The following is a 27,782-nucleotide window of genomic DNA, read 5'->3' on the forward strand; positions in this document are numbered from 1 at the left end:
TCAGCGCAGCCGTCGAGGTACAGGAGGGGCTGAGTCTGTGTGTCTCTGGGTGGGTCTTTGAGGAAGTGCTCGAGTCGGGCAGGATATGTAGCGCTCATTCTCTGGCACCCTACGAGAAACAGACAGCGCTGTAAGGTTATCGACCCGAATGCAGTGGTAGATTTACAGTTAAGCATTGGAAGACTGTGACTTCCAATTTTTGATTAGCCTTTAAAAAAAAGAAGAAGCCACATAGCAACAGATACATCCAGACTCCGAAACTACTGCTTCATCCAATATAATATGAGATAAGATAAGATATTCCTTTATTAGTCTTGCAGTGGGGAAATGTGCAGGATTACAGCAGCAAACGGGTAAAGTGCACAATAGTAAAATATAAATATAAATAAATAGTAAAAAACAGTAAGACAAAAAACAGTAAAGAATCCATAATAGCAATATTATATGTACAGACAGAATAAAATGGATTTTTATTGCACCGGTTGAAGTGATTAGAGTGAATAAAGTGTTGTTGTTTTTTGCCGTGCCATTTAACGGAGCGGAGGCATAATAAAAAGGTTACAATGCTTTTTAAGCCTGTTCTAGCTGATTATTTAACCCATAACAGTCATCGCAATAGAACATACACAATACCTTAAAAATAGTTAAGTAGATACTCCGTTTTTCATTCATGTTACGAGAGGAAGAGCAAATGTCTCCGCAAGCAAAATGTGTTCTTTCAGATTTTTTCATCCATTTGAACAGAGTTTGAACTGAAACCATTACAATAAACCAATTTACAATTTGGATTGATTTAAATGTTTAGGTGGGACAATGCAGCTCAACAACAGCAACAAATCCCATGAAACAATGTTGAATGCTCAGCTAGTGGGTAATGCTACTCTGCTAAGCTAGTTAGCTTTAGCAGGGGTTTAACTGGGGGTGGGGGGTTGTTCTACCTCATTACATGGTTTAGCTGCTGCTTCATTTAGTTATTTGGAGTAAAAATTGGGTTGATGTCAATTAATAAAATACAAAATAAAAAAATAACAGCTATAGGGGTAGATCTGAATATTTAGCTCTAGTTTTAGCGATCAGTGGCTATAACTTCCTCTCGCTCTCACAGGTCTCTTGTGACATTTAGTTGGTTGTTGCTGAGTGCATACTCGCGTGACGGTGTGTTCTTCCCTCCACAGATTACCAATCAACCCGAGTTCAGTAACTGTGGTTTTGGTTTTCAGCCATGTTTGGTGGAAACTGAACATCTAAAATATCCGTTTGCACAGATATTATACATTTCTATGACTGTCTAAGAGTGAGATTCTTATCACAAAGACGTTATTATAGCATTTTGCCGGTTATTTTTAATATCCGTTGGCGCGTAAAAAGGTAATGATACATATTGTACTGCCTTGTGTCATATTGTGTCGCCTCGCGCTGAATCTTATTGTACTGATTGTTTGGTACCATAAGGTGTCAGCCACACAGTTGATTTGCTTGTTGTGTATGATACAACTGTATAGCTGAGAAAGTAAACCCCAAATATCTTCGATCACTCCAGCCTCAGTGTTTACTTTAAGTTGAACTCACACGTTCAGACACACACACACTTTTTGCAGGCCCTCAAACTTTCTTGCAAGTGTAATGCAGATGTTTGCTCATTTCTTTCGTCGTTATTATCACCCTCACATTTACTTGAAAAGCATTACTTGGTGACGATAGATTTACTTAAGTATATATACGCAGAACATTATAAAACGATAAATATAATGTGTTCCACAGCTGAACCAACTAAAAGTGCATTGGCGTGTATACCTGCGTTTGCTGCAGTACACACATTTATCACACTTTTTAAAGAGATACTAACTCCTCTATCATTTTTTGATCATTGCAGTGTGTTGCAGAGAAAGTGAACGGAATTCAGTTATAGTTAGCAATCAAACCCCTTTTAGCGGCTGTTTGAGATGAGCTTTTTTATTTTCAATTGTTGTCAGTGTGTGCCATTCTCACCTCTGTGAAGATAAATATATCTTCACACGGTGTGAACATCAATGCCTTTATTGCTTTCTCACGTAGGCTTCCTCCCTCATGCACAGCTGTGAATCACTGGTGGGTGAGCGTTTCTTCTTTATCATTTATTGTAAATGCTGATCGTAGATTTGACACTGGTCTCCCTGTTTGCTTCTGTCGCCCGTCCACACTTTTACTCTGACACTTCTGAGTCGAATTTCTATAGATTCCCATTGGCTTTTTGTCATTAGTGAGATGTTAACGTTAAAACGAATGGCCGCAAAAAACAAATCATCCCTGCAGCGCGCCACTGGGCGCTGGCACATTGCGATACGATATGTTTGCTGCATCGTATTGTTGTACTATATGCAAAATTGTGTCGAAATATATCGTTCAATGCTGCTCTTCATTGCAACATCAGTGAACTCAATCACTGGTCCTGAGACTGACCTTTCTGGGATGCGTGGAGGAATCCTGGGTGGAGAAGTGAGAGGCGTGGCATCAGGTGGCCGCGGAGGGCGCGGCAGAGGGCCATTTTCTGTCATGTCCTTTTGGATAGAAGAAAAACACACTTCGATAAGTCCAAGCTTCCGCGAGACTCCACCAATACACACAGAAAAATAATGCTTCTTTAAAATGCTGTGTGGTTCCACAAAGAACCATTTGATGTATTGGATGGTTTGTCATATGGTTCTTTGGGATATTAAAGGGTTCTTAATTCATATTTGAGTTGTTGGTGAGGGGTTGAAAAAGGTTCTTTAGAAACCTTTTTTTCTTTAAGTTCTTCAAAGAACCAGAAATGGCACATTTTCTGGTTCTTTAAATTTCTCTTTGAAGTTCCTTACAGTTTAGTTTTTTTGAAGAAGCATTTAAGGAAATGGTTCTTTCAAGAAACGTGGTCTGAAAGACTCTTTGGGGAACCAGAAGTGGTTCTTCTGTGGCGCCGCTCTAAAGAACTATTTTCAGGGTTCCAGACGGCACCTTCATCGTTCTCTGTGTACAGCAGAATCAATTTGCAGATGAATCAATGACTGGACAATCCACAACTGTTTTTGAATTCATAATATGTTTAAGTCATTTTTCAAGCAGAAATGCCAAACACGGTGAGTTAGGACCTTTTTGTTGCCACAAAATATGTGAATTAGTAAGAACACCTCAGCACACATTTACTGCACCGCGACCTCACCATCGATTTTTATGTACATTAGTTTAAATCTGTCCTCTCTGGATGTCATGGGATGTGTGTCATTTCCAACTTTTGGACCCAAAAAGTAGACAGCAAAGTATTTTCTATTCTGTATCTTGAGTGACAGTAAACTGAAAATCTTTGGGTATTAGTATCATTAATATTAGTTTCAAGACAACACCTTGGGTTTTAGGAACATTTTGATGATATTTAATAGTCATTGTATCAAAACAATATGAAAGATGAATGAATAATGAAAATATGTGTTGCTTGCAGGCCTATCCACCGCCAGCAGATAAAAGACGATATGAGTTAGTTCAGTTCTTGGTACACTCTGGTGATTTCTGAGAAACCACAGAGCCGTCGAAGATTTCGCAAGAAAGAAAAAACGGGGGTCTTGCAGAGTGATTCTTTTAATAACTTTTAAATTATAAGTACATATGTTTTAGGAATGGAGGGACTGAAGTGCCCTGTGAATTACATTGAAGACCGGACTTTTTCGTTCATCTCTCTGTTGCACATTTAGTCATGTCATGCATGTTCCTTGTGCAGAGGACAGGGTCAGATACGTGCAGCGCCACAAGAGAGCGTGGAGTTATGTTTACAATCACTAATGCAGCAATAAAAGCCCGTCATGGAGCATCTCACTATCCAGTGTGACCCTTTCTGATGTGAAAAGAGTGGCGTCTTTTTCAAGTGCACTGAAACTGCTCTTGTTGTTGATTCAGGCTCACCTCAAAGTCGGGCTCTGTCCCGCTGCTGTAGCTAAAGTTGCTGTGAGTGCTAAGTCGGTTGCTTTCAGTACCTGATGTAACGAGAGAGAAAAAAAGGGTTAATGTACAAAGAAAACACGTGACTTTGAGTTTCAGTGAGGTCAGTGCTTGTGGTGAAAGATGCTGTAAAGCCACTTCACCAAATGTGGATAAAAATACCTGTTGTCACAACAAAGAGGCTACAGTTGTGTAACGTGTCTACAATGAGCGGTGTGAGCGATCAGAGCGAGATTAAACAGAGGACAGGCGGACCGAGTCTGTGAGGATGAGAATCAGGAGGCTGTTTGCTAACTCCTCAGGCCTTGTCCACATGTGAGGAGTGCATTTCAAAAGCATATTCATATGCACTTTTCTGTTCATTTTTCTTTTAATTTGAAGCAAGTTTTTGAGAGAAAAAAAAACACAAAAAAAAAAACATGATACTCAAACTTATAACATGCAATATGGGTTAATATAAGTGACATTTTAACATTTAAGAGCAGAGCATTGAAGCAGATTTGCTATCTGGAGGGTTCTCAGGAAATCTGTTGTGCAATTGGTCTTTGAATAAGTGAGTCTATGCATGACTTTAATCTGAGACAACGTTGAGAATAAACACAACAGGAGCAAATCTCCTCAGATGTTAAAGTCTTTAATACATCTCTTGGGCACCATCAGAGTCGGACCTGTTTGGAAGTCAAGACATGTGTCCAGATCAGAGGGTGCCTAAACATTGATTTGCTTGCAATAGTGTGCGTCATACTGTAAAAAAAATCTAAATCTTCACGATTTGATATCTCAAATAACGACATTAAGCCTGGTGTTTTCCTCACAGATGATGTCATCAGTTCAGTCGGGTCTCAGGGACATTATAGCGGGGTATAGAAAATAATCTTACGCAATCAATCAATGGCTAAAATTCGTTTGAACTCTGACTGAACAACCAAATCTAGGTTTCGATATCTAGACCTAAAGATCACCAAATGAAGTCTGACTGACGTCTATTCCGTATCAATGTGTTGCACGATTTTTTCTTTTTAAATGATTAATATTTGGACTTTGTTGCCTTTACTTTTGGACATCCGAAGATAGACAGTTAAATGAGAGAGAGGGGACGCCACTCAGCAAAGGGCCGCTGTGGCGAGGACTCAGCCTTGGTGGTGCACATCGGTGCTGATGAAAAACTAATTTCTCATTAAGTCTCTAAAGGGATTTTTCATTGGTGCAATTTGGTGCATTCTGTCATCACATGGTTATCATCCCTCGAGAAGGCACCAATTCATGCTTGAAAAGTAAATTTATATAATAAAATATTTTACTTTACCAAAGTTTACTATTTCCCTCCTTACTGAACAAACAGCATGTACTTATTTTAACTATCCAACACATGTTTTAAATAAAACTAACAGAAATGTCTGTACTCATTACTGCCATTCATGTTAAAAGGTAACCAGAGTCTACTTTCATTTCTTGTTTCCAGGTTGTGTGCTGACGAGAGCCAGAAGCATCATGTCACTGAGGGGTTTGTGTTAACTGTATTTAGTTACAGTTCTCACCACAAACAAATAAAACAATCAAACAAACAAACAGGAAAGAACAGCTTTGGGACTCACTGGATGTGCTGGACGTGCTCCCCGTCTTCCAGCTGCCTCGCTGGAGACTGTGAGGCGTCGGAGGAAGAGGAGGAGCCACCATTCTGGGTGCCGGCTCGTACACAGAGCACTCCAACGCCACATTGGGGCTCCAGTTCCTCTGCAGCGGAGCACTTATCTCATAGTCTAAGAGGGGAGATACCACATTAAATAGAAGCATTTATTTTAAATAGCCGGTGTGCTGCCCATGAATTAATAATTTTATAACTGTAAAATACGCGTGTAGTCAGTTAATTGTGGAGATTTATATTAAATCTGCATTCGAGCCATAAATATTCAAATAATAGTCAAATTATTCTACCAAGGTCCTTTCCTGTCTTCTCTCTCTCTTTGTGGCGTCTGGTGATGCTATCTCGTAATCTCTTCAGATTTTCCTGAATAAGCAGAAAACAAAACAGCACACATGTTAGATCCCTTTGTTGACCACCAATCAGCGCATGAAGTGGATATCATGGATCTACCTGCTGATAGCGTATGGAGCTGGATCTCCGCTCATGGTCAAACTGCCAGGCCTTGAACTCTTGGACGGCTTCTTCCACGGTGATCTCCCCCACCTTCACCCTCTCCTGCAGAGATATGAGCTGCCTCTGTCCAGGTGTCTTCATTCCAGCGTAGGGGTCATAAGCAGGAGAGGGCGGGGCCACAGGCTGAGCTGGATGGGGGGAAAAGGTCGTTGTGAAACTTTCCACTTTGAGTTATTTCATGCCTTACTAGAAACAAACAATGCAGAGTAAAAACGAAAGGCCCTTCTCCTCTCTCACATTAGCTGCACAGCAAACTGAAAAGGCAAACTGTTTGTCCTTTGAGAAATGAGGCGATGATGCAAATTATGTAAATGTTTTATACACTTTGAAAACTGCAGCTGTCAATGCAAATTGACAGAAATGTTGCATGTTGGGGCTAATTTATTAAAACTGTGAAGTGCTTATTTAAAAAGTGTACATGATTAAATCACTGAAATGTTAACATGTATGGGTGATACAGTGGTGGAGCAAGTATTCAAAATTGTTCTAAAGTAAACGAACCAGCATCAAAATGTACTGAAATACCAACATTAAACCGTAACAGTATATCAGAATCATCTATGTTATATTACAGGATTATAACTAGTGATGCATTGATGTCTTTCTCTTCACTACAAAGATTATAAACAGTTGGACGAAAGAAATAATGACTCTCAAACTGTGCCTTACCTGTAGAATATCTCGTTTCCATTGTTCTACTCTGGGACGCAGCTTTATCTGAAAATACTGTCAGAAATATGAAGTTATCTAGTAGCGGAGAGCAATTTTATGAAATCTGATGTGATTTTGGGGGAAAGAAAAAGAGGCAGCCAGATACCTGTGGAGATGTAGGTCTGAGGCTTTTCAACATCAGACATGGACTCGGGTCTGGGGATGGGAGCTGGTGGGCGGTTCAGGATTCCTGGGCTGCAGCTTCCGTTTGCATCCACAGTATCATAGATATCCTCTGGAAAGAGGTTGTATGGATCCTCCTCTTCTTCAACTTCATCAAAGTCATTATGACTTCCCTTTTCCTCCTCCTCACTTTTAAGGCGCTCGTTGTTGTCCTGGTTTACACTGGCATGTGGTTTTGCTGAAGGACACATTTACCCACACCTTATTATATACACCATACTACAAATGTTGCTTTCTAAGGCCATTATTTCAGATGTATACCTTTGAAGAACTTCCTCAGCATCGCTTCTTCTGGGTTATTGTCTACTGCAGTCATCTCCTCGTCTGAAAAAACAATAAAAAAACTCAATTGTTTAACCATATATTTTGTCAACGCCATTATTGTCAGTACCAATAAATACAATCATGTTCATCTTACATAGGTCCTCTGTACATTCAGGGTCAATCCCCAGCATCGACTCATATATGTCCTCTGAGCAACCCGAGTACTTCATCATGATGTCTTGAGAGCTGGCTGACATCGGCTCATACACATCTGCACCTTCCTCTGTGTGGATGGAGTCCTCTATGTGGGACTTGAGCATGTCTGCCGTCTCCTAAATTGGTTTGGACACGAGAGACCGTCACAGAGTGAACTGAAAACACCCGACACATCGTTGGATGCGTCATTGGACTTACAACAAACTCATCCATGAACTGTCTGAGATCGGAGAAGCCGCTCTTCTCTGCCAGCGTGTTTGGGTAGTCTCCAGACTTGTTCATCACGCTGTAAGCCTGCAGAGCCCCGGGACACTGAAGGAGAATGGTGGTCAGCTTCTTCAGGCCGTACTTAGCAGCGAAGTGGAGCAGCGTGGGAAGCTCCTCATTACGCTGATCTGAAGGACAAAAGGCAGTCAGATAAAAAACGCTCCTAAGACTGTGTGTTGACTCCTAAAATATGCTTCTACTCTCCGAGGTTTTGTAGTGATAGATCCAGAAACAGGCATTGCCGATGTGGATCCAATATCAAATGCTTCCAGATATGTATCTGCAACAACAGCACATCTGCCCCCAACTTTGGGGAAGTATTTGGGGAATGACTTCAAATAAATCAGCTTTGGCAACCGGTAGTGTTGTACTCACATGCCTCCATATTGTCTTCTTCGATCTGTCTGACTCCAAACAGCTGAAGACCAGTTGCAGGCATCATGGATTTCAACGAGTCAGTGAGCATTTTGTCCAGTGATTCCGTTGCATTGGACGTTAAGTTGAAGGCCTGAAAGTCCAAAATGACTCGCATGACATGGAGAGCTATCAACATGAGCAGTTATATGTCATAATGGGCCTCATGCAGGAAGCAAAATAGAAACACATTTCCTCTTATTTTTGTTCATATACACAATTTGTTCTTATTTTGTTAGTAGTTCTAGTAGCAGGTTTATTTATTTTTATCCTACGGTCTGGTCGAAAGCACTCTTTTACAAAGAGTCATTCAATTGTTGAAAAATACCATTATAATGAAATTGAGATTATTTCATGTTCTTACAATGATTGGATTGTTAAATTGTCATCGGCAGAAGAAATACTTTTGGTTGGTTGATCCCAAATAAAACTATAAAAACCCTTGGATGATTGGCTGACATACTGCTCTTCGATGCCTTTTGGTTTTCCTGTAAATCACGTATTCTTTGTTTAGGGTCATTTAACGGTGCCTCAACTTCCATACTGCTGCAGTTCTTCTTCTTCTGGCTTTTATTGAGGGGCATTTTTCCAATAAAGTGTTTAGGAGGCGATATCTATGCCAATAATACACAATCGCTCAAATGAGAAATGAAAGAATGTTTCTGCATGAGGCGCTCACCTGGCAGATGAAGTTAACAGGATCCGCAGCATCTTCAAGATAGCGACTGACTTCACCCATATTGGTATAAAACGTAACAGGCTTCAAGCGGACGCAGCATTGATCAGTGTACATGGTGAGTGACACCACTCCAGCAGGCATGTCTAGAGGGGAGAAACAGAAGATACAGTCATTTCAGATTGGAGTTTTCAAGATGTTGCCATCAACACGGGAAAGAAAACCCAACCATCTGAAGATCAACTGACTTCCTGGAGACACTTACCAGGTGCAGCAACACTCATAGTGTATTCATTCTCCACAGTGCCCGGGACCCTTTTTGGGGCTACATTTTCAGATGAAAACTCCACCTCTGGTACCGACCGATCATCTACTTTATGCGTGAAAATTATAAAAAGTTTCTCCCGTCCCTTAATAAAAAAGGCAAAAATAGAATCAACATAGCTTCTTAGTGATTATTTTCTGATTCATCTCTGCATATTTCTGCACGTAATCGCATATCTCACTCAATCAAATGCTGAATCAAACACAAGTTACACATAGTATCGCCATGAAAGCATCCATACCCATGTTATCTTTTGATGTTCTTATTATGTAATCCCTTCAGTCTTACCCCGCACAGAACTCTGTTTGGCTGAACGGTGAGACAGGTGAGCTGCGTGGGTGCACTCTGGTCCTTGCTGGTTGAGTCCGGCGCGCTCGCTGGTTCTTCGTCCCTCTGGACGGCCTCTTGGAGCTCGTCTGACACCGCTTCCCCAGTGGCGGTATTTTCAGTCGAAGAGGCGTCTGTGATGGGCAGCTCTGCCGCAGCTACAGCCTCGCCCTGTTCGGCCTTCACTCGTCTGCCTTTTGAACCCCCCCCACCCCAAAAAGAAAATTATAATCCGAAATGAATTACTTCTATGGTGCCCCAGATATACAGTGGAAGCTAAAGGCTCAGTTTATGCACCACAAAACATTTTTCTCTGCTGATAGCTTCAGTTTTATATGCAGACGTTTCAGGTACTCACCTCTGAAACTTCTGCCAGCACCTCAACCCGATGTGCGGGGGGACGGCAACATTTGATAAACCACAGTGATCAGTTCCCTCTGTACTATTCTCTCTCTGAAAATCGCTAGTTCTGGATCAACCTGATTAACCAGGACATTGTTCCTGGGAAGGCGAGTTGACGATGACGATGAGGAGTATTTTTCAAACGTTTCTCATTGTCAGAGCTCAAGCCAGATACAGTATGAAATTGAATATATGTCTGTTGCAGGGAAGTAGAGTATAGCTCTACCTTTACCACAAGTAAGATGACATGTCGGTTCAGCCAACCGACTCTGTAATCGACTACGTTTGCTCTTTGGACCTCTAATCAGCTTTGTCTGAACAATTAAATAGTAGTAACCTGTTTTGTGGTGTTTTATTATGTCTGTATGTCTGAAGCTCCTTCCCCCCCCCCAAAGTGTGGCGTCTTTAGAGGCACAAAAACAAATCAATAAGTGTGATGTGCTTTGCGTACATTCAGTGATGGACTCCAAAATGGTGGTAATGTAGAGAGTGGGCTCGTCCTCGGCGTACAGTTTCCTCCAGCTCGGCCAGTCCTCGAAGCACTCCGTCGGCACGTCGTCCTCCGGCACGCCGCACAGCAGCGCCACCATCCGCTGCGGCGGGTGAAGCAGTGTCCGGAGCGCCCCCTGCAGGCCAGGGTCACAGAGCATGTCGAGGACCGCTCCGGTGAGGACCAGCACGATGCACTCGCAGCTCTGGTAACGTTCAAAGTCAAACCCGCGGAGCTGAGCGGCGGGGTCGAGCTCGTGCAGCAAAATGGACCTCTTGCGGAATTTTCGGGAGGATTTCAAGATCTGCTGCAAGTACGTCGCCCATTCCTGTGCCTCGGCCGCGTGCACAATTACCAGCTGCTGCGGTTCGGATCTAGCTGAAAAGCAGAATGCAAGCGTGATCAGTACGGACAGTGCGAGCATTCAGACGGCCTCAGCATTAAAACTGGAAAACATCAATCATGAGTTGCTTAAACACTGCTGCTCGAGCGTAACCACGTGAAATGAATCACAATCCTGTCCACTGATGACACGACATCCGCCATATTATGGTAATGTTTGCGGTGGAAAAGCTCCACAACATCTGGCTGTCCTGGGGGGCAACGTCAAGGTGACAGTGGCTGGAGAGTGAATGTCCGATTTGTTTGACATACCAGCGTCGAGCCGGCGAGGAGTAGTGCAAACATCGCCCTGTGTCAACACTGGTGAGAGTAATTTAGTTTGACTCATTACAGTGTTTAATCAGGTCAAGTTCACCATACAGCGCTAACGGGGACAGGAACCTTCCCCAGCTCTCCTCTGGTGACAGGTTTCCTACTGGACCCAGAACGTGGGTCGAATTCAGATGTGGCAAACGTTAAAATAACCTTCATATTAATTTGACCATACAGGAAGGCCGAGATGCTTCCTCTTTTTTCTTTCATGAGCTCAGAGAAGAATTGTCAATGGGAGTTCAATTGCATAAAAATACATTTCAAGATACAACATTGTTATTAAAGGCTAATACATGTTGGGTAAAATAAAACATTGTCACCATCTGAAAGTGATTAAAAAGACAGTTGCACTGAAGAATATATGTCGTATTTACCTGATCTATGGGGTTCCTCCATAGTCGTGGGGCTTCAAAAGTGTATAAAATCACCCCACAAAAGGCATCATTTGCTTTAATATGTCCTTTCGGTGCGTGAGGTCCACTAGAGCGCCTGTCTTCTTCAACTGAGACTACATTAGCTTTCACCAGCTGCACTACAGCCCTTTGCTCAGTTGTATTAATAGCAACACTTGGTTTCCTGATTTTGGTGACACGGCCCCACTTCCTGAAACAGTTAAAGAAGTGAGAAAATGCAACTCAGTGGTGCCATGTCGTGCAACACGTCTTGCGACTTATTTCACTACTCATTTCTAGGTTGTGGATCATTCAGGGGGGGGAATTATAGAATAAAAAGTATTTATAGGGGATAAAAAGAAGGGGTATAGTTCAGAAAACAAATTAAGACAAAGCCTTTAGTCTGTTGAGTAGGAAACACTTTTGCTTTCTGTTGTCAATAATACTGCGCGCACACACACACACACACACACACACACACACACACACACACACACACACACGCACACACACACACACACACACACATCCATCAGTTCACCTGTTGTGTGAGTTGCATGCTTCTTCCGTTTTTTCACTTCCTTAACAAGGAACAACGTTTCAGAGCCGATATAAAAGTTAATGTTAAACTAACATAGTCCTTAAATAGGCAATAAAACGGACTCTTAACATGTCGATGCTCTGTGTGCTCTCACGTACACGCACATGTAATATGTATGTCGTATGTCGCTACACTCAAAGGGACAGTGAAGGTGTCTTTAGTCTTTTTGCCGTTTAAATGTTTAGGATGACACTTGTAATAATATATGTTCTATCACTGGGATATTAACTACAGAGTAATGTATGTGCTCAGATGCTGACTGAGATGATCACACACACACACACACACACACACACACACACACACACACACACACACAAGCATACAAGCACACACTGTATGTGTGTATCGAGGTGAATGAATCATCTGTGTGGTGTCCCAATTACTACGGAAGTGAAGTTTCAGACTTCCCAATAATTTCCCCACTAACAACCGTCTGCAACATCACGAGGCACCACACCGACACAGCCACTAGAGGGCAGCAGTGACTCACTTCCACGAGCCAACGGACCGTCTCCATCACCGTGCAGACAACTGCCAGAAGAAAGCAGTCGCTACAAGGCAGTTACCTCTAAAAAGGTGTGGTACTATACTTCAGCAATAATATCCCACCATACGTATTATTTAAAGGCATTTGGAGTATTTAGACAGACTCAACGACGTACTTCTAACTGCAGGGAGTCTTTACAAAAAACCAAGTCTTTCTCTTCAGCTTAAGATAAAGACAAATGGAGACCCTTCCCCCCCCCCCCCACACACACACACACACGCCACATCCCCCCCCCCCCCATACCGCCCCATGTCACGTCAACAGAGGAAGACTGTTTGCACTTCTGCAGGCCAGGATGATGATTATGCTCAGCTGGAAGAACATGGACACACTTATGTTGGGAATGTGGATGCAGCCTGTCTTGCTTTGGAGAGATGGACATCTAGTGTTCAAGAGAAAGGCCAGAGCGTTACTCATTTCTGGAGTATTAATACAGAATTTGGGGATTCGTTTTCCTTGAGGAGCGTTTTCCTGGCGTGGATTGGACCCACTTTTCAGGCGAGGTAGCTGCCAATAAACACAAAGCAATCATCAGTGATCACTGGATGTGAATTGATAGACCTCATCGCAGCCCAACGAAGCACCTGAAACAGCTTTTTCCCCCACTTCCATGAAAAGAAAAACACCCAAACATCACATCTCTTGAACTCCTTCAACGAACTTCCAGACGCGTGTCGAATCAAATCCGAGAAGCTGTTCTTTAAAGCTTTTTCTTGTTGGTGTTTGGTGTATTTTGGCATGCACATGTAAGTTTGCCTCGTCTTCAATCTTCATTTTCTTTAATTACAGTTACAAAACCACAAGACAAGAGTTTATCGACTTGCCTGACCGTGACCTTTTTCTCTCTCCAATAATGCAATTAGTTCTGTTTCTGCGTTGACCTCTTTTCCCCGACGGAGACCTTTTAATGGCCGCAGCAGAAGTTCACTCTCCGGCTTCTGAAGCTGCCTGTGAGGAGCAGGGTGATCCATGACCCGCCTTTAAGTACAATTTCCTGTTGAAAAAAAATCCCCTAATTTCTTCTAACTCTGCCATTAGCTACCATAAGCATGACCGGCCCGTTACCTTTTGTTTGGGCTCCCTTGAAACCACTATCTATTAGGTGGCTCAAATCAAATCCCTGCAGCCCGAGTTTAATAAGGGAATATTTTCGCTCCTTTGTTTTAACCTCGTTATCCAATATCCTGTCTTTTTAGTCAGCAGTGGGTTTCCAGCACAAAGAGCGACTGCCAGAGAGCATGCGTCAGTTCACAACAGAGACCTGAGATCCTGCCTATCGGAGCACAAAGGTTCACGCAAGGACTAAAAGGTCGGTGATAATCTGCTCTGCTGGCTCTGGATTAGTCACTGACACATACATTAACAGTTTACTACTGACCAGGCTATTTTTAGTTCAAGTCTCCCTGAAACTGATGGTCTCAATCGCTCGTTTCAAGTCTTCTTCAATACAGCATGGTGTCCATTTAGTAAATGATGGTCACATTTAGTCAAATACATCATAAAGCAGAGTATGCTTTAGGGCGGGGCTACCTTGTGATTGACAGGTTTCTACCACACTGTTGTCCGGTCCGGAGTTTGTGTTTTCCTCTTACAACTTTAAGCCTAAAAATGTCTTATTCAGCGTCTGGTTGCACCCCGCCCTCTCGGGTCACTTCTGGTTGCAAAATAGCAAGATGGCGGCGGCCGAAATGCCAAAAGTCCACAAGCAAGTTTGTGACATCACGGATGTTTAACTACATTGACTTCTTACATGCAGTCTATGATGGTAGCTGCACCGCTAAATATGAGACTCACTAGGCTGCTCGACTGAGTTTGGCGATTTATTTTCAAGAAATTAGACCTTTAATTATTATTTTTTTAAAACGGTGCAGAAATGATTTTGCAGCTTTTCTCGGTTAAACCTGTTGTTACTCAGAAAAAAATGTCATGTAGCTGCACAGTTGATCTGTGCCAGTTTTCAGAACTGAATTTGATTTCCACAACGTCCACATAATGTTCCTTCTGGCTGGTAATTTCCCAAAAGGTAATTTTTTTGAGGAGTGGAAGATGTGCGGCCTTATTCTGACATGTATTTTGAGACTTGGAAACAGTTCCATGAGCTCGGTTCACAGAGAAGCGCCTACAATGACGGAATAAAAGCATGACAATCAAACACCAAGCACTCCGAGGCAGGCGGCTGTGACGGAGGGGGAGTGGAGTACTGTACTTCTAATATTGCCCACATAACGGTCATGTTACCGTCTCGTTTGCTGTCCCGGGAAAAGCTCTACCTCGTATCTGCACCGCCTCTGAGGCCATTTGGGAGACTTTTAAAGCGGAGGAAGCTCGAGACAAAGCGCAGTCCGAGGGCACGGAGTGCAATCTTGAAATGGAAAACTGAAATGGGGAAAGGGTCTGGAGCTGAAATGTTATTTGGATGATAGCCTGCATAAGAAAGGAACTGTGTTTGGTTTCTCATTGAGAGTCACCAGCAGGGCTCATTGTGATAAGAAAATAAGTCTAATGTTACCTGATCTGGTATAATGTGGACCAATTACCACTCCATTGCACTTCATTACAGGACTGTAATAGGGCCGGGGGTCAGTGCTTGAGATGGAGTGGCAGAGGAAAATTGAGTCGTCATTGATAATATGATAAAAACTGACAGTGAGAGGGCCCCTCCGACAAATTATTGAAATTTACAGTTGATAGGGAAACACTATAACCTCATTTGGTAAGCAGCTGGCAAGCACTTGTACAAAGCAGGTCCTGGAACACAATGGGAGGCTTATGGAGAGAGGGAAATCCAAAACTATCACAGAATAGTTTGAGACTCCTGCTCGTTGGCCTCTGGCAACGAGTGTGCATGTATTCTGTTTTTAGAAATAGCTTAAGTCACACAAACTACCCCACTGGATTGGGTTTTCTCTCTCTTGAGCAGGTACAGGCGGATTGAGGAACCCATTATAGGTTGCAACAATGATACGCTGACAACAAAAAAAAGAAGAAAAAAAAATCTGTCCCGAGCGACGTTATCTTCATTCTCGGTGTCTCGCCGCAGTGGAACAGAGAAGTGCGCAGCCTAACAAAATATAAAATCTCACCGTCTTCGCAAACCACTCTGCTCTTGGGGAACGTACGGCGGCCATTTGTTTGCCTCAGTTAAAGTGCCTCCATTTGAGGCCCCTTGAATAAATAAATCAAATAAACTACCGTCAGACATACATTTCCAATCCATCAAGGTAATCAGATTCTGTTTACCTGAATGGGAACTATTCTAAAATGTTATTAAAAACTTAAATGGAGTTTAGGTGTGGAATAACCAGGCACAGGAAATGATGAGCAAACAGCAGGATAAGATTCCAATTACTATTAAACAAGCATCGCATTGACTAGTAAAGAGAAAAATAGCTTTGACATTTTCCTCAGCCGGAGCTCCCACCTGACAGGCTTTGTCGTATGAGAGCACGGCAAATTCAATTCATGGGCTTTTAGACACGAGGTAGTCGACGAAATACCGCTTCAAGGTCCATTTCCACTTCCGCTATGTATCATATAAAGTATATTTATAGATGAGGAAATAAGAATGAACATGTTTCATCATGCGTTGGAAACGGAATAGACATAAGGCAACACACTGCCGGTTGAACATGTGTCTCTTCCAGCTCATCGCCGTCTTCCTGAAGCATTCACAAGAAGTCCCAACATTAGGAATTCAACGAGGACATGAAGTCATTACCTAGTACTGGCGGAAATATAATTTGTGAATCATTTAGCGGCCCAGTTAAGTTTATCTCACATATCTAAATAGGCAATATATTGAATGCATGCTTCATTGATCAAAACTGTTGTGGGACAACTTATCAAGGGACCATCTTTAACTAGTATTTAAAGATCATTCCGCTTTCATCTCCAGTCCCCACTCAGCTGAAATCACTTCGACACGATAACGCAGTCAATTTGGATGTCAGCTCTGGCTACAGTAATCACACTGGCCACTAGATAAGTGTGACTTTATTTATTTATATTGAGCCCTGCTGTGCGTGTCTAGTTGAAGATAATAGTTTCATTTTCCAGAGAAAGTTTGCCAGCCGTCCTCATTGAGGAGCAAATGTGGCCGATTTCTGCTTCAATAGGATTCATCGCGCTGGCAGAGATGGACTCGTCAGATGAATCAACAATAGCAAAAGCAACGTGCAAGGGTCTGTGAGTCTCTTTGCTTCCCTTTTACCGGCTTAAAGACGAGCCTTTATGGCTGGAGACTTACAGAAGACAGGCGACAGCAGGTGAATAAAGAAGAATACTCACTCTAAGGAGCACCGGTTCAAGAAAAGTTGCACCAACATCAAATGTGCCGCATGAAAAACACATTTTCTTAAAACAATTGAAGAAATGTTCTCTTTCATTCATGAAAAAAAAAGCATTCTGTATTTCAAGTGGTGTATTGAATAATTATTTGGACTGTTGTAGGTGCTTCAGTCGTGTTGTCAGGATTCATAGGCGGCCAGAATATTTCACAGACTTACACTGTAAAATGCTTTGAATTAACATGCTGGTGGATAACATCTTTCTTTTGAATTTGAATGTTTTATTGTGGTAATATTCATAAGTATTGTAAGTTGTTGTGTTGTATATATTGAGTATTTTGCATTCCTTAAATTTTTTGTGATATTTTTCCCCTCGGGGATAAATAATATACATCTATCTATCTATCTTCTTGAAAGGGAGCTCAAAGTGGTTATTGGATTATATATAGCAGGTTAAACATAGTTGATGAACTGCACATTACATCAGAGACTGACATTAGTCAAAAAAAAACTAACAGCTGTTGATTTTTGTAACAAAAAAATTATAATCATACAGTAAACTATTATTTGATTATGCCCATAAAGGGCTTAACCACTTGAGTTTTTTTGGAACAGATACAGTCAATGTGATACAATGTGCCAGCTGGAACCAACGTTTCCACATTGTTCTCCATATTAGCTCGTATTATTAATGGAGGCTCCATGAAACACATTTCATAAGATTCATGCCATCAACAGACGGCGAGGCCACGTGTCCTTTCCTTCAGTATGTCTCCTGGTATATTTGAAATCTTGGACTTTTTGTTGGATTTCGCCGATATCAAACTGGCCTGTCATCTGTGGCCCCTCAGAGACCGTCGGTCACAGACTCTCCTGGTTTTGCTCACTGGCACTACGCCAGGCTGGATTGTTTGTCCAGGTTAGCAACAGTAACATCGAGAGGTAGAAACTTATCCGGCGGCTTCACTGCACCTGCCAGGAGTGAAGTCAGTACTTTTGAAGGGTTATGGAATATCTAATGGCATGTCTGCTTTTGACTGTGTGCAGTGGAGGGTGACAGGAATGACGAGTCCAAGTCGGGGACGTCGGAGATCATGACCCGTGTGAAACAATAGAGCCACATGGCACCACAAGACAAATACCTTCATTAAATGCAGATATGATGATGACACTGGCTCCATATTTAGTTCCATTGCGAGTTGCTTCAGTGAAGCCTGGCTCGACCATCACCGCCATGCGTCCTTTCAGAAACTGATAAAGGCTCCTTCACAGTTCCAGTGTGAACAGCCCATAAACGGATCCCTGTGGAACATTTCTTTGGGCTGTTGAGAAATGTGACCCAGCCCGTCTATTGTGACGGTTCTTCTGGAAGTCACCAGAGGGGTTCATAAAGTGCTGCATATGGAGACTGTGAAAGAGGCCTCCGAGAAGCTTTAATTTGTCAAATTACAAAGTGCATACTTATAAGATATTGCATTACAGAGCTTCTTATTGCCACCCCTGCCGGTGTAGCATGAGGATTTTGCACTTCCACAATGAGGCACAAGAGGTCAGAGCTCCACTACAAATACTGCGAAACACCTCGGCGTCTAATCCACAGCCACAGTATGCGAGACATGCGCCATGCACCGTTATCACCGGGGCCATTGCCTGAGAGATGTCTGCTGAAATAAGTTTGCTTAAAACATCATTACAAATCCAATTAATAGCGTCATTAAACTAGATGAAAAGAGTGACAACATTGTGTGATGTGAATTCTTTGAAAAGGCAGGAAGCCCACGGCTGGATAACAGGTAGCAATCGACCTTATCAGCGGCGTTACAGAAGAAGTTACAGAAGAAGCTACCGCTATGGGCTTCACTGACTGGCATCAGATGCACTGTTTACACTGACAGTAATTGTCAGATGGATTGGAGATTTTATTTTAAATATATATATATATATATATATATATATATATATATATATATATATATATATATATATATATATATATATATATATATATATATATATATATATATATATGTCTAAGTATGGCCACATGATGTGTTACCACCAGTAATACCACATCAATCATTTCGAATGTAATATGAAAATTACATTTTAAAATGCACACGGTTTAACTCCCCGCACGTTGATCTTGTTGAGGTTGTTTTCATTAAAAGCCCACGATCCATGGCGTGCACATGTGACCAGGTCTCTACTGACAGTCCAGCACACAAAGACGACGTAGCACCATTCATGCCTTAAAATAATGTACGACCCGTTAATTGTTGCTTTTAGATGTTTTTGACACATTCTGTTAAAAGAATATTCATCATTTGGTTGTTTTTTAGCACTAGTTGTTATTTCTTTAAATTATCTTACGGTCATATGTTTATATTTTCACGGGACAGCATATTACTGTATCTTGTATTTTTATTAGACTGCAAGGCACAATGTACTTTTGTATTAACACAGTAATACAATTAGATCACTCAGGGTTTTGTGTTGCGATACTGTATGCAGCTGTAGTAGAGGACACAATAAACTCTCTGATATAATATATGACAACTAAACTGAGAAAAGGTGTCACAGTTTTTTTTTTTTTTTTTTTTCAAAATGTAACAAAGACATAAGCATGTCACACAGAACGACAATGCAGATGTGACAACTGGACTGAGACGATTCATGAATTGCACCTCCTGAATCCTGAAAACACACGCCTGTTTAAGCTGCAAGGCTCTGCTCATGGCTGACATGAAGCCATAAACACTCTTTAAAATTAGCAACAAATACATGTGCCTCAGTCATAAAACAACAGCTTGATAATTCTCCTTGTCGGAGAAAAAACTTCAGAGATTACCTCAAAAAAAAAGATTTAATTTCCAAACGAGTAACCTCACTCTCTCATGTCGAATCCTCCAACGCCTTTTTGCTGCATTCTGAGACACTTAAATAACATTTTTACGGGCCAGCTTTTACCTCAGAATACTCATTTAAAAGATGCTAATTCATACTTTTATCTTATTTTTTCCTCACTGAACTTCCTGATCTTGCTTGTAGAAAATGGAAGATAAACACTAAATTACCACATACAATGTTCTCAAACGTTAGCTCCTCCATCACGCGAGCTGGTCTTTCAACATATTAAAAAACAGCCTTGGAGCTAATCATTTTTTGGAGTGCCCCACGTCCAAAGCCCACAGGAGAACATGAATCCCATGTATCCCATTAAAAGCTAATCTGTTGTCTCCTTCTGCTGTCAGAAAATATCCTCCATCTGACGCGCCGCTCCCCATTTCCTCCTCCGTCATCGACGACATTGACACTGAAGAGGATTACGATGTAAATCAATAAACAGCGGCGGCTTCATGAATGAGCACAGTGAACTGATACCTTCACACCGGGTCAGGTCTATTTACCTGCGATACCAATCCACAGAGGCCCCGCTCTCATATGGCTAAGATTAGACGTGGAAACAGGCAGGTGAACACCAGCTTCCCCGTTTCAAGCAGGGAGGGAACAGCCGCCATATCAATAATGTGATCTAACACAACAGAGCCTTTGTCATCCCGCTCATCCTCTTCTTTAATAAGCTCCGGGTCTTTGCACGTATCCTACTTCGGATACGCATAGCCAATAAATCGAACGTCTTCAACTAGGTATTCGTCGCTTCCTGCAACTTTGGGAACTTCCTTGCTATTTTTTTTCTTCTTCTTCCAGTTGCAGATCTCTTAACTTTCAGCAAATGGCATGGGACAAGAGGAGGCAGGGCTGCCGACCAGACAGACGAGCGTTCCACTCTCCAGCTCTTAACAAGCATAGTAATACATCAGTCAAAAGCAATAATTTTACTATTAATGAAATTCCAATTTGCCTTCAGTGCATTTCACGTTGACATTTTCCACATTGCAACAGTGCTTTGATAAAGTTTTTAAAATGCAAAAACGCATCTAAGAGGCTAAAGACCAGCCCGGGTGTCAGCGTGCCTGGCAGAGGACTATGGTACTTAATTTTTATCGCTGTGTGCCCGGGGCACCGAAAGCCTGAATGTTAACATTGGCTCCATTTTCATTATCATCATATGATTATGGATTTTACTGCATTTAGCTGATAATACAACTAGGAGCTCACCTTAAAAGAAGTTGCTCGAAGGTTTCATTTCTGCCCAAATGAAATTTTCATTTGACAAACAAGTATAATTAGGCTGCACTTCTTGTTCAGTGTCAGTCTGTTTTCTGATTGAACTTAGACCAATTTGCTGCCACTAAATGAGTTTGAATAATTTCCATCCTGAATGTCTCGGGGACATTAGCTTTAGGAGTGCTAAGTGGCCGCATGCTTTTTGAAGTTGCTGATTATTTGATGCCACCCCTGTCTACCTATATGTTTTTTTTTAGCTTACTTCAAAGTTAACGAGGAAAAAGGAGAAAAAAAAGCCTTCCTCGGGAGTACAATGAGAATTGGAAAGTGTTTTTGGCCAGGTCTGGGAGGCAAAGGGAAAATGACTTTAATAAGTGTGTAATACACTTCGTTAGCTTCAATGCTCTTTGCTTCTTCACTTTATTTCTTTCATGTGGCCACTTTTATTGTATTGAATGAGCGGATTTGTTTCTGTTGAAACTGTGCTCCTAATAACTAATGTTGCAGTATCTGTTTCATTAAAAGCGCTAATTATAAATTAATGAATTATGAATTATGAGAACTGCTGCAGCCTCTGTTATTGATAATAAAGTGACACCCCGATGTTTAGTATACATTAGGAGAAGTGGTGGAGCTGTTTACGACTGGTCGGCAGCGTAGGCTTCATCCACGTGAAGTGTTTATTTCCTACGACACAATAACCGTAAATATATTAGCAGATGAAACTGTTGCAGATTGCCTACTATTAATAGCACCGTAAGCCTCTGCAGCCACAAGAGCAGACCACTGTGAATGGCAGAGAAAAGTGGGGTTATTTGTATATTTTCCCCTAATGGATTTGGTAGATGACCTAAAATCTGGGTAACAGCTATTTCAGTAGGTTTAATCCAGTCATCCTCACAAATAAATAAAATAAACAGCGACGTGGAGTGAAATTGAGCGAGAGAAATGAAGTGAATCAAACGGGCGAGGGCAAAAGAAAGAGAGGATCACAAATAAAGCTCAACGTAGGATTGATGAGAGGAAACGGGGATTTTGACAATGTGATTTAGTAATGCTTTCAAAATGTGGAGGAAATGGTAATGTCAATGAAGGGCGGAATTACATTTCATTATCATACATAAGGAAAACCAAACTAGGCTTAGTTATGAGGAGTTTACACGCTGGTGAGCCAAAGACTCCACTCAGACGTTTCTGCCAAATTTTCTTCTGTTGGGTTGCATTTAAAGATCTCTTCATTCATAAGAAAAGAAACTGAACAACTGAACAATTTAACAATAGTAAAACACATTGTTGAGTTAATTCTGTCGATATTGAAAAGAGTATTTTCAAAGCAGCAAATCCTGTGTCATTATGTGATCAAATCTATTTTCCATGCTTTTCAGGGTTCCCAACCCTGCAAAAGGATCGCCGTGTCCATAAAACAAAAGATCAAGCTCTCTCCTGTGTCCACGTTCCCAAAGTGGCACTACATAACAGAGCTACACACAGAGCAATGCTGGTTTACTGTACAGAGGACATTGAACTAACACGACAATGGGCTCAGAGACCACTACAAAGTGGAGATAATGCTGTGGGTTCCACTCAAAAGGCAGAATTACTGTGGATCCAGAAAGGATTGCAGCACATCTGCGATTCATTTGCATTGTACTCCTTTTTCTAAGGACTGACACGACTCCAAAGTTGTACAACAAGCGGACTTACACAACGACGCGCCCTGGCTTTGTCCGTTCACGGAACGTGATCGACACAGAAAGGCACATTTGTAATGCACTTAATGTGACAATAAACGGTGGGGTTTTTCCATTTAATCGTCCCACAATTTTGCGCTGACTTCCTGTTTTCCTTTTCGAGGTACCTTCATTCGCTGAATTCCAATAAACTGAGTCTCCGTGCAATCATCATTATGAATTATTATGTCAAAAAGCTGTGAAAAACACTTCTGAACGCTGCAGTACCTAGAGCACAGACTTTTAATTGACATGTTGAAATTGTATGCATGACTTTCTATGTCTAGAGTAATTCTATGCCAGAAAGTGTTGACTTTTGCAGGTCTTACATCTGCCATAATGATTAGCAAGAGCTCCGCTGCATCGTGGAGACAGGCTGCTGTGTGTTCCTCTACCTGGTTTTGACATGTTGGTGCTGTGTGCCAGAAATAGTGGGGGAAAAAAGAAAGAATAAATCTATGCTGAAGGCTCACTATGTCTCAACCAGAAGCAACACAAACTAGACTACAACACACAGTAGAGTCTCATTAGCTGACAAGAATTAAAAAAAATGTACTGGATACCTCAACCTGATTATCACAACCTCTTATTACCTCTCATAATAATATCCATGCCTCTGAATGTACATGATTCAACTGTGCTAATGCATCCATCTGGGAGCGGTGAAAGTGCAGCATAATGAACGCATCACATGCCATCCTCGTCTACCTTCGCTCACTGTAATGCAAACAAAAAAGTTTTTTAGAAGTAATTAGAGCAAGTTAGAGATGATTTGTCAGCTCCCCCTGGTAAGGATTTCTAAAGATTAAATCTCTCTACACCCACTCCACAAAACACAAACAGCGATAAAGCCCAAAATCTGATTCTGGTATCTATAGCGCACAGTTTGCATCCCCAACCAAAGAAAAGCAGCTTAGCCTAGCTGGCAGCTAGCACACGCGTGGATCGCTCCGGCGCTAACGGGGTGCAGGAGACCTCTGAACCGAGCTGCTGGGAGCGTAATGAATGAATGGGAGGAAACAATGCAAACGATTTATAGCCATAATTACTGACGGCCTTAAGTAGCCTTTTCATCATTAAAGGCAGAGCTGGTGGCGCGCTACTGCTGGTGGGAGTTTACCCGGCTTCAATGAGCATCAACACTCTCCCTCCATTCAGATCTATAGCTAAATCCCAGGTGAGTGACAGGTGCCAGCTACAGGGCTGTTAGGAGAGAGCGTTTGTTGATATAACCGTGTTTTCCTCCCTTTGAGCGACTGATCTGCAAAGGTACACATAAAGGCCCTCCTTCAGCAATGTACACAGAGCACTTCGAAAGGAGTACATAGAAATGCCTCTCCCCCCTCCTCCTCCTCCTCCTCTCCTCCCTGCAACATTAAACAGTGTGGAGGGGGTTCAATGGGAGGCGTGGGTGGGTGTGGGGGAGGGCTGGGGGACTCAAACAAACGCTGGAGAGTGGCAAGTTTGCATTCGCCCATACCAACAAGCTCCTATCTCATTAACAAACCGCTGAAATAAAAGAGTGCTTTTTTGGCTCACAGCTATAAAAAAAATTATCATAGTGATGATGTTCCTCAGCCGTCAACAGAGCTGTGATAACGTTGTTTGATGATGACTTTCCCATGAATGTTAAGCAGCCGCCGCGGCAGAGGAAAGGAGCTTATCAGCGTCTAATGCCCATCTCTAATTCCTGCCCTTCTTGAACTAGCCATTTTCTAACAGCGTTAACTGTCAAATTTACATCCCGTCTTAATGCCACTAAAGAGTACGGGGGATGAAGAGTAAATGACAGCAGTGTAATGAGGAAGGCAAGGCATTCCTTCTTACTTTCTCTCCCCCTCGCTTTCTCAAAGGGGAGAGAGATTTCCACAATATGGGGGCTTTTTTTCTCTCCTCTTCCTCCTCCTCCTCCTCCTCCTGTGTTGTGATGGAGGGCTTACCTGTGAACTTACTGTAGGTGCACATGAGCTTAATTAGCAGTGGGCTCTTATGTGAAGGAGGAAGATGAATATGTATTTTCTAAATTGCACTGCAAAACAAATACATAGGCAGAAATACATTTTTTTTTTAATCAGCACGGCATTACAATTACACATTATTGTTGAGACTTTTTTTGTAATAATGCTGCTGCTCTGATAAGCACAGTTATATCGTCATCGTATCCCCGTCATGTCCGTCAACATCCTGTTCCCCAATCTCTCCGACCAAACTCCTTTCACGTGTCATAAATCATTAGTCCGCGGTGCCCAGTGCACGTAATGGAAGAAAACAATGAATTACAACAGTGTTTGGATTCAGCACAACTGAGCGCGTCTTATCAGAGAACTGACCACTTTCATTTCCTGTTTTTAAATTGGCATTTTGTCCATTAAGTCAATTAAAAATGCTGAACTTCTGCAGGAGACAATCACTTTTGACATTCAAAGAAAATAATGGGAAAAGAGCCACAACTTCATTGTAAAAACAAAATTAGTTTTAAATTGATAAGGTTTTTAAATATATATATATATATATATATATATATATATATATATATATATATATATATATATATATATATAATAATGTAATCCCACGCTGTCCTATCAAAAGGTGACAACATATATGTAGAAGAAACACATCAAGGAGAGGTGAGACATTTAACCTCTTCCTTCTCATTACTGTGACGTATAATTTCTACAATAAATTGTCCAGGCTTCCCAGAGAATGTACGTGCCCCTTTTCCAAGGAGGCTTCCTATTTATGCACACTTCTGCTTCTTTTATGCAAATGAGACAAGTTTTCTAATGCCTGCATGTAATTTAAGATGGCATTTAAGCCTCCTACCCTAGATGCTATCATGGTAATTAATTCATCAGGTATTATTTCCCATTATTCCGAGGCATTATTTTATGTCAGGCAAGGCAATGAATCTCTACGAGGGCACACACACTATTTAGCGACAAAACACAACGATGTCTGCGGTCTGGATGAAACAGAAGACGGCTGGAAACTACAGAATATTCAGAAACGACACAATCAGCGGTGGAACGGTGTAATATATGGACTGGGTGGTTTTGTGAAAGTAAATGTGATTTCCTTCATAATTTAATTCGGCCTGGTGAAAGATGAGTCCCATGTCATTGTGAAGAAAGATAAACAGAAGAAAAAGGTTGTACCTTCCATCTACGCTGTCATAATCAGCCATGCAAGTGAACCTATGAATATGTAGTCCATTTCATCTGAGGGGTCGGACTCTGGCGGGGCAGGCCAGCCGAGATTAAATCTGGGCCCATCTGATTGGACCGTGTAACGATTCAAACTGAGCTAATTTCATGCCAATCTGGTTGCCTCCAGTGAAACTATCCAAAAGGCGAGAAGATGTAGTGATTTGGGGGAAAGGGAGAGACAACAGATAAACGGTAAAATGAAGTTGAGGGGGCCTTCTTACCTTTGAGACGAAATGTTTTAATTTAAATGTATCCCTTCATCGGGGTAAAGTCCTCCAGCTTCGCAGCTCGGAGATTACACCAATTAAACATCAAATATGGCGAACTAACTGCGAATGAACGAATGCCCCGCGTGCTCCTGTTTAAAGGTCGGCTTTATGCCGTTCAGAGGCGTTCGCTCGCAACCACAATTAGTCCCAGCGTCACACGGGGCCTCCGCACAGCGGCTGTGCTGAAGCCATCGGTCGACGGAGCGGCAAGTCGGTCCACTGCAAAAGCGTTCGATTCCAAAGGCTGTGCCTCCATTCATGGTTTCAGTCATTTAATCAAGTAGAAACAGTAAATAAACAATGTGTATGCACATTACTGCATGTGCATATCATATGACGTGTATACACATTGGTCCACAAGATGAATCCTTGTATTGTCTTATGGAGGAAGGAGACCGCATTGGCTCTACTGTAAATAATCTACACTCAATATGCACATTAACCCACCTCAAGTTATTATGAATACATTTTCTTTCCATTGTTCTGTACCACAACTAGAACTACTTCCTTCCTGCTGCTGTCAGGCTGCACAACCAGCTGAGCTCGCAGTAGACCACTTCAAACACTTCAGCCTGTGCAATATTAATACACTGTTCATAATAGTTAGATTTAGTCTGTCTGTCTGTCTGTCTGTCTGTCTGTGTATATATATATATATATATATATATATATATATATATATATATATATATATATATATATATATATATATATATATATATATATATATATATATATATATATATATATATATATATATATATATAGCTCTATCTAGCTGTATATAGCTCTTGTATATTGCTTCATGTTGGCCTGGCTTGTCTTTCGCTGCATGTCTGTATCCTCCAGTAAATTATTTCTTTACCGCTGATTCTACATTTTTAAGTGAGATTCAAGACACCGCTTTGGGGATCTGATCTCATTTTGAATACTCTTCCTATTATTTTACACATTAAAAACAAGCGTTCATCTTTAATTTAATTATTGACAACTCATGATCAGTGAGCCAGCGCTTTGACCCCATACTAAGTCTCTTGCTATTCCCAAGCAGTTCAAGTGGCGAACTGTTTTCCGCTCCACCAATAATAGGAGGTCACCTGTGTCGGCGTGGGACTGACTGGGTGAAGCAGGAAACATCCAGAGCGCGCAGGACCGGCTCGTCTCCGGCCCGCCTCCCGCTCTGCAGCTGAGCTCCTGCATGTGGGCACAACAGATTTGACACAAGAGTGCTGATGAATCTCATCAGTTTAATGTGTTTATGCTCGCTAAGCCCTAAAAGCTTATTGCTGTTCAATGGAGTGCTACAAAGTTACCTAATTCTCTCCCACACCCCCCCTCCCTCCCTCCGGTTCTCTCTTAGCACGCTGCCATCACAGACTCCCAATAACACGATGCAGTCTGCAACCTGTGGAAGACCGAGGCCACGCCGTGTCTCGATGATTTGTGTTATCGGGCGGAGAATAGACCTTGACAGAAATATAGTGAGCGCAGATATTACTGGGTTTTCTTTTTTTCCCACCTTAAA

At 41.8% G+C, this 27,782-nt stretch overlaps 1 protein-coding gene across 1 annotated transcript; it reads right to left on the reverse strand.

The window, feature by feature from the left end:
- On the reverse strand, window positions 1-27,457 carry pik3ap1 (phosphoinositide-3-kinase adaptor protein 1; the record flags this gene model as incomplete). Its single annotated transcript, XM_079229804.1, has 17 exons — window positions 1-109; window positions 2,440-2,537; window positions 3,910-3,980; window positions 5,541-5,705; window positions 5,881-5,953; window positions 6,041-6,231; window positions 6,773-6,829; window positions 6,921-7,175; window positions 7,259-7,321; window positions 7,416-7,593; window positions 7,676-7,872; window positions 8,120-8,252; window positions 8,838-8,980; window positions 9,100-9,244; window positions 9,448-9,680; window positions 10,340-10,756; window positions 27,355-27,457. The coding sequence occupies 17 exons, from the start codon at window positions 27,455-27,457 to the stop codon at window positions 1-3; spliced, it is 2,631 nt and encodes an 876-aa protein (XP_079085930.1).
- Between the last annotated feature and the right edge of the window lie 325 nt (window positions 27,458-27,782).

The sequence above is a fragment of the Taurulus bubalis genome (assembly GCF_910589615.1).
Source record: "Taurulus bubalis genome assembly, chromosome: 14".
In the NCBI taxonomy this organism is placed as follows: domain Eukaryota; kingdom Metazoa; phylum Chordata; class Actinopteri; order Perciformes; family Cottidae; genus Taurulus; species Taurulus bubalis.